This window comes from Sorex fumeus, unplaced genomic scaffold (assembly GCF_029834395.1).
Source record: "Sorex fumeus unplaced genomic scaffold, SorFum_2.1 ptg000122l, whole genome shotgun sequence".
In the NCBI taxonomy this organism is placed as follows: domain Eukaryota; kingdom Metazoa; phylum Chordata; class Mammalia; order Eulipotyphla; family Soricidae; genus Sorex; species Sorex fumeus.
This window is the reverse complement of record NW_026606179.1, coordinates 28441640-28455577: the sequence shown is the minus strand read 5'-3', so window position 1 is coordinate 28455577 and position 13938 is coordinate 28441640. Positions and strand designations below refer to the sequence as shown.

Genomic DNA, 13938 nt, shown 5'->3' with positions numbered 1-13938 from the left:
TAATAATAGAGTTGCAGACATACAGTGTATCGCCACATCCACCACCACAGAGTCAATCCCTCTGCCATGTCTCAAGGTCCCTTGACATCCAAGCATCCCTTTGGTAAACTCAGTTCTGGAGCACTCCTCTCAGGGGCTTTTGCTATTGACGACTTCTTTTTCTTTATTTTTTTGTGGGAGTGGGGAGTGGGGATTTTTCTTTTTTTGGGGGGGGCTGCACATGGTGGTGTTCAGGACTTATTCTTAGCTCTGTGCTTAGGGATCACTTTTGGTAGGCTCACGGTGCTGGGATCGAACCCAGTTCTACCACATGCAAGGCAAGTGCCCTACACTCTGTATTATTGTGCTAGCCCCCATTGACCATTTCTTACTTCGTTGCTAGGTTTCTTTATATTCCACATATGAGAGAGATCATTTTGAAAATTGTCCATATTCTGTAGATTAACTTCACTTAGTATGATATGCTCTAGTTCCATCCTGGAAGTTCCTAATTGCATAATTTTTTTCTTTTCTTATAACTGAGTAGTATTCCTTTGTGTATATCTAACCACAGTTTATTTATCTATTCATCTATTCTTGGGCACTTCAATTTAACAGGTAATTTTAAAGGTAAACATGGTATATTTTCCTGCTTTTTGTATCATGTATAAATACCTTTCTTGATCTAATTCAAACCACTTTGCTTCAAAACTTATGTCTCTAAAATAGTTTATACATTTATTTACAGACTTTGAGTATCACTATAATAGGAGAGATACATTGATTGGCATAAATATTGGAAATGCTAAGACTTATTTTAAATTTTGAATCTTAGTCATTTATAATAGATCTGATCAAGAAGACATTGATTTTGCCCCCAATTTCCTGCTTACACAGTGGGTATCCAGATGTCATTAAATGAGTATGGGTTAACTAATGTAGACAGAATCCTTACTTTTCAAACATCACCTAATTCATTTACTTGAAATGCAGAAAGCAAAGATATTTAAATGTATAAACATTTAAAAAATTAGATATTTGGTGGTCACCATGATTTGTTGTAGATTTGTTTAAAATGTGATTCTGTCCTTCCTCCCTCTGCCATCTTATTTAGAGCATGACAGTTTTTTAAAAAAAAAAAATCTTCCCCCCCCAAAAAATACAAAAACTAAGGCAATAGTTCTGAACCTTAACTAATTAGAAACCTCCTAGAGACCATCTAATTGGTCTGAATTGCATGACCTGTTCATATGTGTGTTTAAATGCTCTCCAGTGTTCTAATATGCAGTCAAAGTTGAGATAACTCTGACCCAAGGCATGGCTCATCAATATGTTTTTAATTGAGAAATAAAGCTATTATTTTAAAGCTATAGGTAATGACAAGAATATTGGACTTTATTTTAAAATCTATTAATTTCACATTCATGAATTAGCTTGATTGTGCATTCATAAATTTTTTATCACACCTAGAAATTGCATCAAGTTGCTTTTTCCATTTTTGTTCGATATATAGGAGATAATATATTTATACAAATCTTTGCATACATAATTATACATAATTTCTTTCTTTCAGAATCTCAAAGGCTTATGCTTTTTACATACTCTAATAATCTTCCTCAGGGAGTATTCAGCGTGATTTTGTGCCATGATACTTGAAATGTGAGGAAGTCCTAGATGATTTAAATCGTTTCTAATTTTCAATTCTACAAATATGGTATTTTATACATTCTAATGAAACAATTTGGGATGCTTTCTTTTCCACCCTAATGTCTAGTGCCCTCTGCCACCCACTCCACTAAGATTTTGAATTAATAGAAGAAACAATTCCTTTTTAAATAATGATTATAAAAAGTGCAACATTAATGTTTAGAGTTTCTAAAGCACAAATGATTGGATCAAAAAAAAAAAGGTGCACTTCTTCAAAAGGAGAAAAGGAGTGACCTTAATGAAGTGGCAGTGCTTAAAACTTTGAATAACTTCCACTTAAGATGAAGTGCTATTCAAAAAGTCTTAACATTTTTCTGGTTATCTAACATAAAACACTTTGCTTATTGGGCCTTTGAGGACCAAATGGGCTGCCTTAATGATAGAAAATGTGTTTGAAAAGCAATTGATTTCAATTTGCTTTTTACCTTTTAGGCATTATGACATTCTTGAAGACAGAGTTCCTTCAGGACTTATTATTGACTATCGTAATCTCTTGTCTCAATGTGAAGAGAGTTACAGAAGATTTTTAAATCTCAGAAGCAGTTTGTCAAACTGTGACTCTGATTCTGAGCAGGAAAACATCTCTATGGTAGAAGGGTTAAAATTGTATTCAGAGATTGAACAGCTGAAACAAAAGCTAAAACTCATTGAGAATCCTTTGCTGAGGTATGTTGGCGATGCCCATGTGACTCCCTCCTAGCCTTCTTTTTTTACCAGGTATCTTCTGAGAACTAATTGGTCTCTGTTTATTTAAGGTATGTGTTTGGTTATCAGAAGAATTCTAACATCCAAGCAAAGGGAGTTCGTCCAAGTGGTCAGAAGGTCACCCACGTGGTCTCTTCTATCATGATGACTGGTCTGCTGCATTCCCTGGTTAGGGACAGACTTTGTCAGGAGCCATGTGAGGAAGAAATGGAAATTCAGGTAAGTGGAGAGTTTCTTATTCTTGATGGCTTTTTCTTTCCCCTTCTGATTCACTGCAGGTATTTATGAATTCTATCAAGTTTTCAGGAGTTTCCCAGAGTTGGTCTTATGTGAAATGGGAAGTACTTAAGATGTTGCCTTCGATCAGCACTGATCATCTAGCAAGCAGGCTTTGGACTTTGTGTAACAGCAAAGGAGATACTTAAAAGTATAGGTATTGGGCTGGAGCGATAGCACAGTGGGTAGGGCATTTGTCTAGCATGTGGTGGACCCGGGTTTGATTCCTAGCATCCCATATGGTCCCCTGAGCAAAGCCTGGAGTAATTTCTGAGTGCAGAGCCAGGAGTAACCCCTGTGCATTGCCAGGTGTGACCCAAAAAGCAAAAAAAAAAAAAAAAAAAAGTATAGGTATCAGAGATACTGTGGGGTTGGTTCTAGATCACTGCAATAATAACATGGTAATGGGAACTACAAAATCTTTGGTTTTCTAGTGCATATTAGAGTTATGTTTATATTATACTGTAATTTATTAAAGTGTGCAATCACATTGTCTGGAAAAGTGTAAACAGCTTAATTTTTAAAAACTATTACAAAAAAAATGTAATCATCGTCTTCACTTCAGCAAGTCATAATCGTTTTGCTTATAACAAACACATTAACTGTGAAATGCAATAAAACTAAACATAATAGAATGAATTATGCACTTCTTCTTTCTTTTCAAAGTAAGATACATTCGCACTCAGAATAATTGATACGTTGCTTTTGAAGGCTTATATTTATAATATACTGTTGTTTTCTAGTTCCATAGTGATCCTCTGTCTGCTATAAATGCTTGTTATGAAGGCGATACCGTTATCATTTGTTCTGGTCATTATGTGGTACATGGCTCATTCTCCATTGCTGACTCCATTGAGTTGGAAGGTGAGTATGAAATATTAAACAACCAAACTCTCAGGTAAGATGCGCTTAAAAAATAGTAAATTCTGGAGCTTGAATCTCAGAAAATATGATTTCAACCATTTGATTTCAAGTGATTTTCCTTGAAATAAAAAATTTACACTATTGACCAGCATTTGAGCAATTTAAGATATAGTGTTTTTTGGTATTATATGTGTTAGGAAGACAAGCACATAACAAAATGGATCATAACAAAATGAATCATTAGGAAGAAGCATACTTTCCATATTATAGGTGGTTTGTGGGAAGGAAATCTTCATTTCTGAAATAAAACTATATTCCTAGCAATATTTTTTCAAGGTTTTGAATTTAATTTGTTGCTTATTCTTGGATCCTATGTTACAAATATTTATGTGCATGGCTTTTGTTTTAATTTTAACTTTTTGTGAGAGGTAAAGTACATTTATCATTAAATCAGACCAGAATAACTTTATTTTAATTATGAGTTTTCTGTATGTCACAAAATCTGCATTTTGTATCTTGACCAAAGTAATTGCCTCTGAGGATATTAATGTTGAAAGATCCTATTAAAAATAACTTTTTTGCAGTTATGATCTTATCATATATCTAGAATGTTTCCTAAATTTAGGTTACTTCCTAGTCATTCATCTCAGTCCTGTATATTTTCATAATGTGTCAAATTTAGATGCACCTGTTCAACTATCTACCAAAAGAGCTTCAAGTTAGTAATAAAGCTTGTAATGCAAAAAACCATATATCATTTTAGGAGTTGTGCAGCTGTTCACAAATTGCTTAAGCTGTGTTCTTTATCTTTATCTTGTCAAAGCTTCTTAATGGAAGCAAGGCTGGGAGTTTAATTTCCTGCTGTTCACTACCACATCACCTCATCCCCCTTTTTGTTTTATGTGTGTAATTTTTGTTCTTTCTCCTCTCTAACATTTGATATATAATAGATGTATGTATATAAATAAAACATCTGCAGGATAAAATCACTATAATAAAAACTTTTTGGTGTAGTGAAAATAGCATTGATATTATAGCTTGTGTTGTAGATAAGAATTGTTCCTAGATTGGTGAGGAAATTATAATGTAATTGCCAGAGTGTCATAAATAACCAGATAAAGTTTTGATAGTTACCTATAAAAATAACGGTAAATTTGCTTACAGAGAAAATTTCTAAGATTTGAGGAATCAGATATTTTGAGTTACACTTGAAAATGTGAAGTTCTTTTTTAAAAAAATTAATTTTTAAAAATTGAGTCACAGTGAGATGTATACTTACAAAGCTTTTCATGATTGGGTTTCAGTCATAAAATGTTCTAACACTCCTCCCTTCACCAGTGTACATTTCCCACCATCAATGTCCCCAGTTTTCCTCTTGTTCCACCCCCTCCCTGCCACCTGCTTCTCTCTCTCTCTCTTTCTCTCTCTCTCTCTCTCTGCCTTATGGCTTGCAATACAGATACTGAAAGGTTATCATGTATTATCCCTTTACCTACTTTCAACACTCAGATCCTGTCCAAAATAATCATTTTCAACTATTATTGTCATACTGGTTCCTTCTCTATCCTAATTGCCCTCTGCACCCCGCCCCTCCCCCGCCCCCTACACACACACACACACACACACACACACACACACACGCACGCACGCACGCACACACACGCACACACTCACGCGCACACACACACACACTTGTGGCACGCTTCCAACCATTGACCAGTACTCCTGGCCTTAGATATTAGTCTCATGCTTTTTTTTAATCCCCAAAATGTTGGTAAGATTAATTTTATCTGATAGTGATCTATAGCTACTGCTAATAAGAAGAATTTGTGTTATTGTACCTACTATATGCAGGATATTCACACTATACACTATAGGGTATTTCTGGAGTAGAATATCTGTTCACTTCAGGTGATGATTTTATCTTTCAAACTACTCGGAATATATAACCTATTTATATAATTTATTTTTACCTCTGATTTAGAAGTTCTGTCTATTTTCTGTCATTCTGATGATAAATGGTTTTTTGTAGAAAATGCACAAAGTATATTTAAAAAGGATCAGAAGAAATATAAAAGTATCAGAAAAAGAATTAACTGTAATTCAGTCATGCAGCCTCTCCCACTGGCAACATTCCCTTGTTAGAGTCCTTTTGCATTCTTTAGTATTCCTCAAATCTTGTCTACTTTTCAAGTATATGTAAATTTAGTACCTTTGCAAGTTTTATTTTCCTCGTTTTTACACAATTAGAATTCTTCTTCTTTTTTTTTTTTTCTTTTTTGCTTTTTGGGTCACACGCGGCGATGCACAGGGGTTACTCCTGGCTCATGCATTCAGGAATTACTCCTGGTGGTGCTCAGGGGACCACATGGGATGCTGGGGATTGAACCCAGGTTAGCCTCGTGCAAAGCAAATGCCTACCTGCTGTATTATAGCTCCAGCCCCCACAATTAGAATTCTAATTCTAATTAGAATGTGGCTTTCCTTTTTGTTGAAAGTCAGGTAAGTTCTTTAGTTTTTTTATACATCAAATTTAGTAAGTCCATTGAGAGGGCTGGCTTCTATTACTAGTTTAATTAAGATTTATAGAGTTCCAATTTTTTTTAATTGGCTAACAATATAGATCTTTAAACTTAAAGAAAAAATAAGTAAGACCATTTTAGATCACTGTCAGATTTCGTTTAAGAGAATACTAAAATTAGATAGTCTTAGATGCTTGGGCAGTTTCAAACCTAATTTTCTTTTTCCTTCTTTCCTTCCCTTCATTATTGTTGCTATCATTATAACCAGTTGTCACACACACCTGGCTCTGGTGCTTGCACATTTAAGTTGTGGTCCTTGATGGGGGAGCTGTACATCTGGTAACAATGCTTGTAAATACTGCTGCATGCTACCTGGGTTCACAACCTTTACTTAGTTGTGGCACTCCCACATACCTGGCTGTGACATGCTGGAGATCACATGTTCGGCAGCAGTGCCAGGAGTTCCAAACAGCAGAGCTGTGGGTACTGTGCTTGGCAGTGACACTAAGCATGGAGCTCACAACTTCAGACTTACAAGGCAGAACTTTAAGCCACTGAGCCATCTTCTGACGCCCTCCCCCCGCCACAACCTAATTTATATTAGAATAATAGAATCTTAGGGAAAATTTTAGTTTTACATGCTTTCAAGCCTTTCAACTCAGTTGTAAGATTATTTTCTTTCGGTTTTTTGCACCTACCTCATGGTACTCAGGGCTTCCTCCTGGTTCTGTACTTAGGGCACCATATGCAGTGCAGAGGATTGAACAAGGATTTGTCTTCTTTAAGACAAGTGCCTTCACTGTCTCTACTGTTTCTGGAAGTCTGAGATTTTTTTCTTTTCTTTTCTGTTTTACTTTTTTCTTTCTTTTCTTTTTTCTGTTTTCTGTCTTTACTTTCTTTTCTTCTTTTTTTTTTTTCTTTTGGGTCACATCCGGTGATGCACAGGAGTTACTCCTGGCTCCTGCACTCAGGAATTACTCCTTGTGGTGCTCGGGAGACCATATGGGATGCTGGGAATACAACCTGGGTCGGCCGTGTGCAAGGCAAGCAAACGCTGTGCTATTGCTGCAGCCCCTTTTCTTTTTCTTTCCTTTCCTTTTCTTTTCCTTCTCCCTCCCTTGCTCCCTCTCTCTTTTTCTTCTCCATTTTTATTGAGTTACCATGATTTGTGATTTATAGTACTATTATATTTTTCATGCATATTGTGCTCCAAGTATCACCCTCCATCAGAGTATCCATTTTCTTCATCCATATCTCAAGGGCCCCTCCCCTCTCCACCCACTCTTCCCTAGAGTCAGCTCAGTTCTGTAGAGAAAATTTCCAGTTCTGATACCTTTGGCTTTTTGTTGTTTCCTTACTATGTTTCTTTTTTTTTTTTTTTAATTTAATTTATTTATTTATTGAATCACTGTGGGAAAGGTTACAAAGCTTTCAGGTTTAGGTCTCAGTCATGCAAATATCAAACACATTTCCCTTTACCAATACTTATTTTTTACCATGAAGAACCCCAATAAGACCCCACCCCTCACCCCTCCCAGTCCCTGTGAGGCAGATGAATTCTAGGTAACACTCTATCTGCTTTGATTAGATTCATTGTTTCATTAAAAGATTCACCACTATTATTTGGAGTTTACCCCCCCCCCCCCAAATCAGACATGCTGAAAAAGCATTGTGAAGTGATTTGCTTTCTACAGCTGGGTTCAAGAATTAAATGTTGGTTTTGGATTTCTGCTATTTTACTTATTGACCCTGGAAGTATTTCTACTGAAAGTCAGATAGTTAAGAAATTGGTTTCTGTGCTCTGGAGTCGTGCTGGAGAGCCGCTCGTGGGGGGCAACTGGTGGCCTCGGTAGGGCGTGAAGGGCAGACCGAAACGCCCCCCTTCCCATGAGGTTTTAGTCGCCCCCACACCCCCGGCTCATACCTGCTGTCCACAAGGCTCCTATGCGGCCGCCATCTTTCTTTCCAGGGAGGAAAGGGCGAATGGGGCAACACCCTTTCCCCTCCGGACAGACATGATGGCCTGGATTAACGCATAGTCCGTTCACTTTTCTGCTCCAAGCTGCTGGGTTCTGCATTAAGTCCTTGTGCTTCTGGGGCCGTGGCTGTGCTGGAGAGCTGCTCGCGGGGGGCAAATGGTGACCTCGGTAGGGCATGAAGGATGGACTGGAATGCCCCCCTTCCCATGAGGTTTTAGTCGCCCCCACACCCCCGGCTCATACCTGCTGTCCACAAGGCTCCCGTGTGGCCGCCATCTTTCTTTCCAGAGCGAGAAGGGCGGAAGGGAGCAACACCCTTTCCCCTCCAGGCAGACATGATGGCCTGGATTAATGCATAGTCCTTTCACTTTTCTGCTCCAAGATGCTGGGTTCTGCATTAAGTCCTTGTGCTTCTGGGACCGTGGCTGTGCTGGAGAGCCGCTCGTGGAGGGCAACTGGTGACCTTGGTAGGGCATGAAGGATGGACCGGAACGTCCCCCTTCCCATGAGGTTTTAGTCGCCCCCACACCCCTGGCTCATACCTGCTGTCCACAAGGCTCCCGTGTGGCCACCATCTTTCTTTCCAGAGAAGAGAGGGTGAATGGGGCAACACCCTTTCCCCTCCGGGCAGACATGATGGCCTGGATTAATGCATAGTCCGTTCACTTTTCTGCTCCAAGCTGCTGGGTTCTGCATTAAGTCCTTGTGTTTCTGGGGCTGTGGCCATGCTCCAAACTTAACTCTGATTTTCAGGGAGAAACGTTGGGTGGTTCACTTCCCATTGATCACTTTGTATATAGAGAGATGTTTTGAGAAAAAGTCCTAGTTCCCGCATACTCGAGCTGTGCTTGTAGAGGCTTCTGGTCACCGGGGTTCCATCTGGGGGAGGTGGGATGCGGTACCTACCCCATCTGGGACTTCCCGATGGTCTCGGCTCTTTTTGGAACCTGTTTTTTTCTTTTTCTCCGGGAGCTGTGGGTCCCGCCCTCCATGTGGCCCTTCTCTTCCGGCCCCTTACTATGTTTCTTTATATCCCACAGATGAGAGACATCTCTTTGTTCTTCAGTTGTGGAGGTGGTGACACCTACACACAAATTGATGAATAAAGCTAAAATAAAATCCCACAAAACTGTAAATTGATAAGTTGATAAAAAAAATAGGAATAATTCTATGCTAATACATTTTAAAATTAGCAAGAAAAAGATAACTCCTATAAGTACACAATTTAGACCGAAGAGGAGAATTAAGAAAAATGTAAGGGAAAATATGACTAGATCTCTAAAATTATAAAAGTGTATATTATCTTAAAAAGGAGATATTGGCTTTATGCTAGAAAATATAGATAGTGTTTAAATATCTGCATTAATAAGTAATAAGCTTGTAATAAAAACCTCTATAGATGTAACAAAATCACTTGAACAGACATAGAATACTCAATATAAATGAAACATTAATTCATTGTTGAAGAAAAGAATAAAATTCTTAGCAAGTTAGGAATAAACAGACCTTTCTTAATCTAGTAGAGGGTACTCATAGTGCGATGAGTATGTGCCAATACTCAATGATGAAATGCTGAGAAGTTTGTCCTTTTTAAAGATGTTCCTTTTTTTTTTTCTTTTTGCTTTTTGGGTCACACCCGGCAATGCACAGGGGTTACCCCTGGCTCTGCACTCAGGAATTACCCCTGGCGGTGCTCAGGGGACCATATGGGATGCTGGGAATCGAACCCAGGTCGGCTGTGTGCAAGGAAAACGCCCTACCCACTGTACTATTGCCCCAGCCCCTAAAGATGCTCCTTTGATGATTATTTGCATACCTTGTTTCAAGGCTATGAATTTCCTAAGCTAAGGAAAGTTTGCTTAAAGCGATGAATTTCCTAAGCTCTTGCCTCCTTCCTTCAAATCTGAATAATAATTTAGATTTAAACTTATTTAGAAAGATGTGAGGGGAGAGAATGGGAGAAGTACATGCTTGAGAGTAAACATAGACTTCTCCGGAGTGGGAAAAAGGCAAGCACAGAAACCGAGACAAACAAGCAAGCTGTGTGTTCAAGGGAGAATACTGACTTGAAGAGCAAGCCTCTTTTCTTGTGTGTCTTTTTCTTTGTTTGGGGGTGGAGGTGGGGGACACACTTAGTGGTACTCAGGGGTTACTCCTGACTCTGTGCTCAAGAATTACTCCTGTCGGTGCTCCAGGGACCGTATGGGAGATGGAACCCTGGTCTGCCCCATTCAAGGCCTTACTGGCTGTACTATCACTCTGGCCCCACTTTTTGCTTTTTTAATAAAGAAATATCCTGTTATTTTCTTCTGGCCTATAGCATTTCATTTGCTAGCTCTGCCGTGAATCTTATGGGAATTTCTTGCTGGTTTCAGTGTGCTGTCTTTCTCTTTGGCTTTTGTCATTCTGAATACAGAGTGTTTTCGAGTTTTTCTATTTGGTCTGTTTTCATTGGGAATCTTTGGGTCTTCTGAACCTGCATGCCTTCACTCACACCTGAGGAAAAAAATTTTTTTTAATTGAATCACTGTGAGATACATAGTTACAAAATGGTTCAGGATTCAGTTTCAGTCATACAATGTTCCAACACCCATCCTTTCACAGTATACATTTCCCACCAGCAGTGTTCCCAGTTTCCTTCCTGACAACTAGCCCTGTATCCAGCTTGCCTCTGTGGCAGGCACTCTCTCTGTGTCTGTCTGTCTGTCTGTCTGTCTGTCTCTCTCTTTCTCTCTCACTCTCTCTCTCTCTCACACACACACACACACACACACACACACACACACACACTTTCCTTCTGGGCATTATGGTTTGCAATATAGGTACTGAAACTATCATGTATATCCCTTTAACTACTTTGAACACCCAGTTCTTATACTCTGAGAAATTCTTATCTGAATTGAATAAGTAGTTCTTCATCAAATTTACCTTCCTTTTCTCTGGTGTGCTGTTCATTTTTTTCCTCATTGGTTTTTTTTTGTCTTCTGTTGTTGTCTAGAGGTTTCCTGTATGTCATCGAAAAGCTTACTGATTTCATCTATAAGCTTACTCTCTATCGATTTTTTAAAAAAAATATTACCTATGATTCTCCTCATTTCTGTCCTTTTGATTATAATTTTCTCATTTCCATTCTCATACTTTCTTGTACTTTGCTGGCTACCTGTACCATCACTTCTCTGAGCTCGTTCAGCATCCTCAGTCTGGTACCCTAAAGTCATTTTCTGAGAGCTTGCTGAGCTGGTTGGTACTGGTAGAGCCTTTCTTGTCATTATTTAACATTTAATTTTAGGCAGTGTGATTTACATACTATTATTACTATGAAATATTTCAGCACCATAACCTCCACCTGCATGTCCTCATACCTCCACTGTTGTCCCCGTGTCCCTTCCCCTTCAGCTGTGGTAAGCTTCCTACCGAAGACTACTACTCAATTTCTATTGCCTTTGGGCAGTTTTTATTGCCCTACATTTGTTAGGGCATTTGTTTTTGCCCTCTAATGTTTTGTTATTGCCCTCTAGTGACTTCTTTCTTTTGTGAGTGTGTGTGTGTGTGGGGGGGGGGGGGGAGAGGATTTGGGTCATACCCAGCAGTGCTTAGTGATTACTCTTGGCTCTGTGCTCAGGGATCACTCCTGGCAGCGCCTGGGTGCTGAAGATGATCCTGGAAGCAAGGCAGGTGTCTTACCCACTGTGCTATCTTGCTGCCCTACCTCATCCCCATGATGATTCTTTATATCTTGTATATGCGAGTGATCATTCTATGTCTGTCCTTTTGACTACACTCAGCATGATGCTCTCCAGATCCATTAATGTAGCAGCAGATTTCAAGCTTTCGTTTTTTCTTAAAGCTTAGTACTATTTCATTATGTACTGTAGATTCTTTATCCAGCTGTTCTTGAACACTTGGGTTATTTCCAGATTTTGACTATTGTGAATAGTGCTGCAATGAATACAAGAGTGCAAATTCCTTTTCCGAAGAGAGTATTTGGGCTCTTGGGGTAGATGTCTAGGCGTGGAATTGCTGGATCAGATGGAAGCTCAATTACTAGTTTTTTGAGGAGTGTCCATATTGACTTCCAAAATGGACTAGTTGACATTCCCACAAGCAGAGTATGGAGTTTCTCCTTTCCCCACATCCATACAACACTGGTTTTTGTTCTTTGTGATGTGGTACAGTTTCAGTGGTGTGAATTGATATCTCTTTGTTATTTTCACTTGCATATCCCAGACGATAAGTGATGCAGAGCATCTTTTCACATACCTTTTGGCCATCTGGATATCTTGATGCTACTGTTTTCATTCAGAGAGCTTGGTGGGCTTCTATCTGAATTCCCCATTGTGATTGCTATGCTCTGAGGGTTTACCTTTGTAGTTAACACTGCTGGAAGTGTCTGAGGGAATAGGCTGGGTGTTAGTGTTTTCTGTCCTGCTGTCCTCTTCACTCAGTGACAGGAGATAAAAGTTGGAGCAGTGTGAGTGGTGGCATGCACTGCCCAGTGGCGGAGAGTACAGCAGCAGCATTCCAATAACCCCCTGGGGATGTCAGCTGGGCAGGTAACCTCACCTGGGAGTTTGCATGAACATGTAGAGGGTTTGAAATGTGGATGTGGGCCTTCTGAAACCAAGATTATTTTCTTATTGTAGTTTTGAAAGAGAATTCAGTGCTGTCGTGCTACATAAGATGATGATTAGTGTAATCTTGCTGGTGTGGGAACAAACTAAGAAATTGTTATAAAAATGATTATACCGTTTGAGGTGCCAGAGCGATGCTACAGCAGATAGGATGTTTATCTTGCATGTGGTTGACCCAGGTTTGATTCCTGGCACCCAGTATGGTCCTCTCAGTACCGCCAGGAGTGATTTCTGAGTGCAGAGTCAGGAAGTAATCTCTGAGCATCATCAAATGTGGCTCCCCCACTCCCTCCAAAAAAAAAAAAAAGTGATAACTATTTGAATGCATTTCTTGATCTGTGTACATAAGCTTCCTGGCCCACAGCAGGGTCTGAGAATTCACCCAGTCTGATCCTCTGTACCCAGGCATAGCATTAGAGTTTGTGGGTTGCCCATTCTACCCTCCGTTTCAAATGCCAGCCACAAGCCTGTTTGTACTGACAGACTTGCTACAAAAAACAAATAGGTTTCAAAGCCCCTTTTTTTTGACTTTGTAGAAGACGTCCAAATTCAGGCTGTTACTATAAACCAGGTGTTCCCATGACCTCTCCCTTGGGTTCTATTTACTAGAATGCTTTACAAAACCAGGAAATTTATTGCTTTGCCAGTTTAATATAAAATCCAAGAACTGCCAGATGGGAGGATACATGGCTTCCACACCATTTCCAATTACACTATTCTGGACTTGAGAGATTGCTTAAAGAACAGGTTGAGTGCATGCAGAGTGCGCTTTGCAAGAGGGAGGTCCCTGGCTCTCTGGGGTCCCTCCAGCTCTACTGGGAGCAACCCCCAGAACAGAGGTGGGAGATTGACATACCCTGCCACACCTAACAATTAATTAGCAGCACTGGGTGTGGCCCAAAAACCAAAAAGGGGGGAAGATCCCAAAATATTGTGCCATTCTCCCAATACTTCCAGTATTCATTCACAAATTTGGAGACTCTTCACCAACACCACTATCCTGATATTTATTTATTTATTTTTAAGTTGAAATTTTTTAATGGCAGTCTATAATTTGGTATCCTTGTGTTATAAATGCAACAAAATAAAGTTTTAAAAAATAATTTTAAGAGGAAAAATATTAGCAATATGTCTAAGGTAAAAATTTTGGAAGGCTCAACAACTGTTGATCCAACTTTATTTTTTACTTATTTATTTATTTTTAAAACAACGATCCTTTTTTATTTTTTTTTATTTTGCTTTTTGGGGTCACACCTGGCAATGCACAGGGGTTAT

At 39.1% G+C, this 13938-nt stretch overlaps 1 protein-coding gene across 1 annotated transcript in view; it reads left to right on the top strand.

Moving 5' to 3' along the window:
• The window catches only part of SHCBP1 (SHC binding and spindle associated 1), a 55809-nt gene that overhangs the window by 14807 nt on the left and 27064 nt on the right, over positions 1-13938 (top strand). The window contains exons 6-8 of the mRNA XM_056136104.1: positions 2119-2352; positions 2442-2610; positions 3411-3531. Of these exons, the coding sequence (XP_055992079.1) occupies positions 2119-2352; positions 2442-2610; positions 3411-3531 (524 nt within the window). The remainder of the gene's footprint in view (positions 1-2118; positions 2353-2441; positions 2611-3410; positions 3532-13938) is intronic.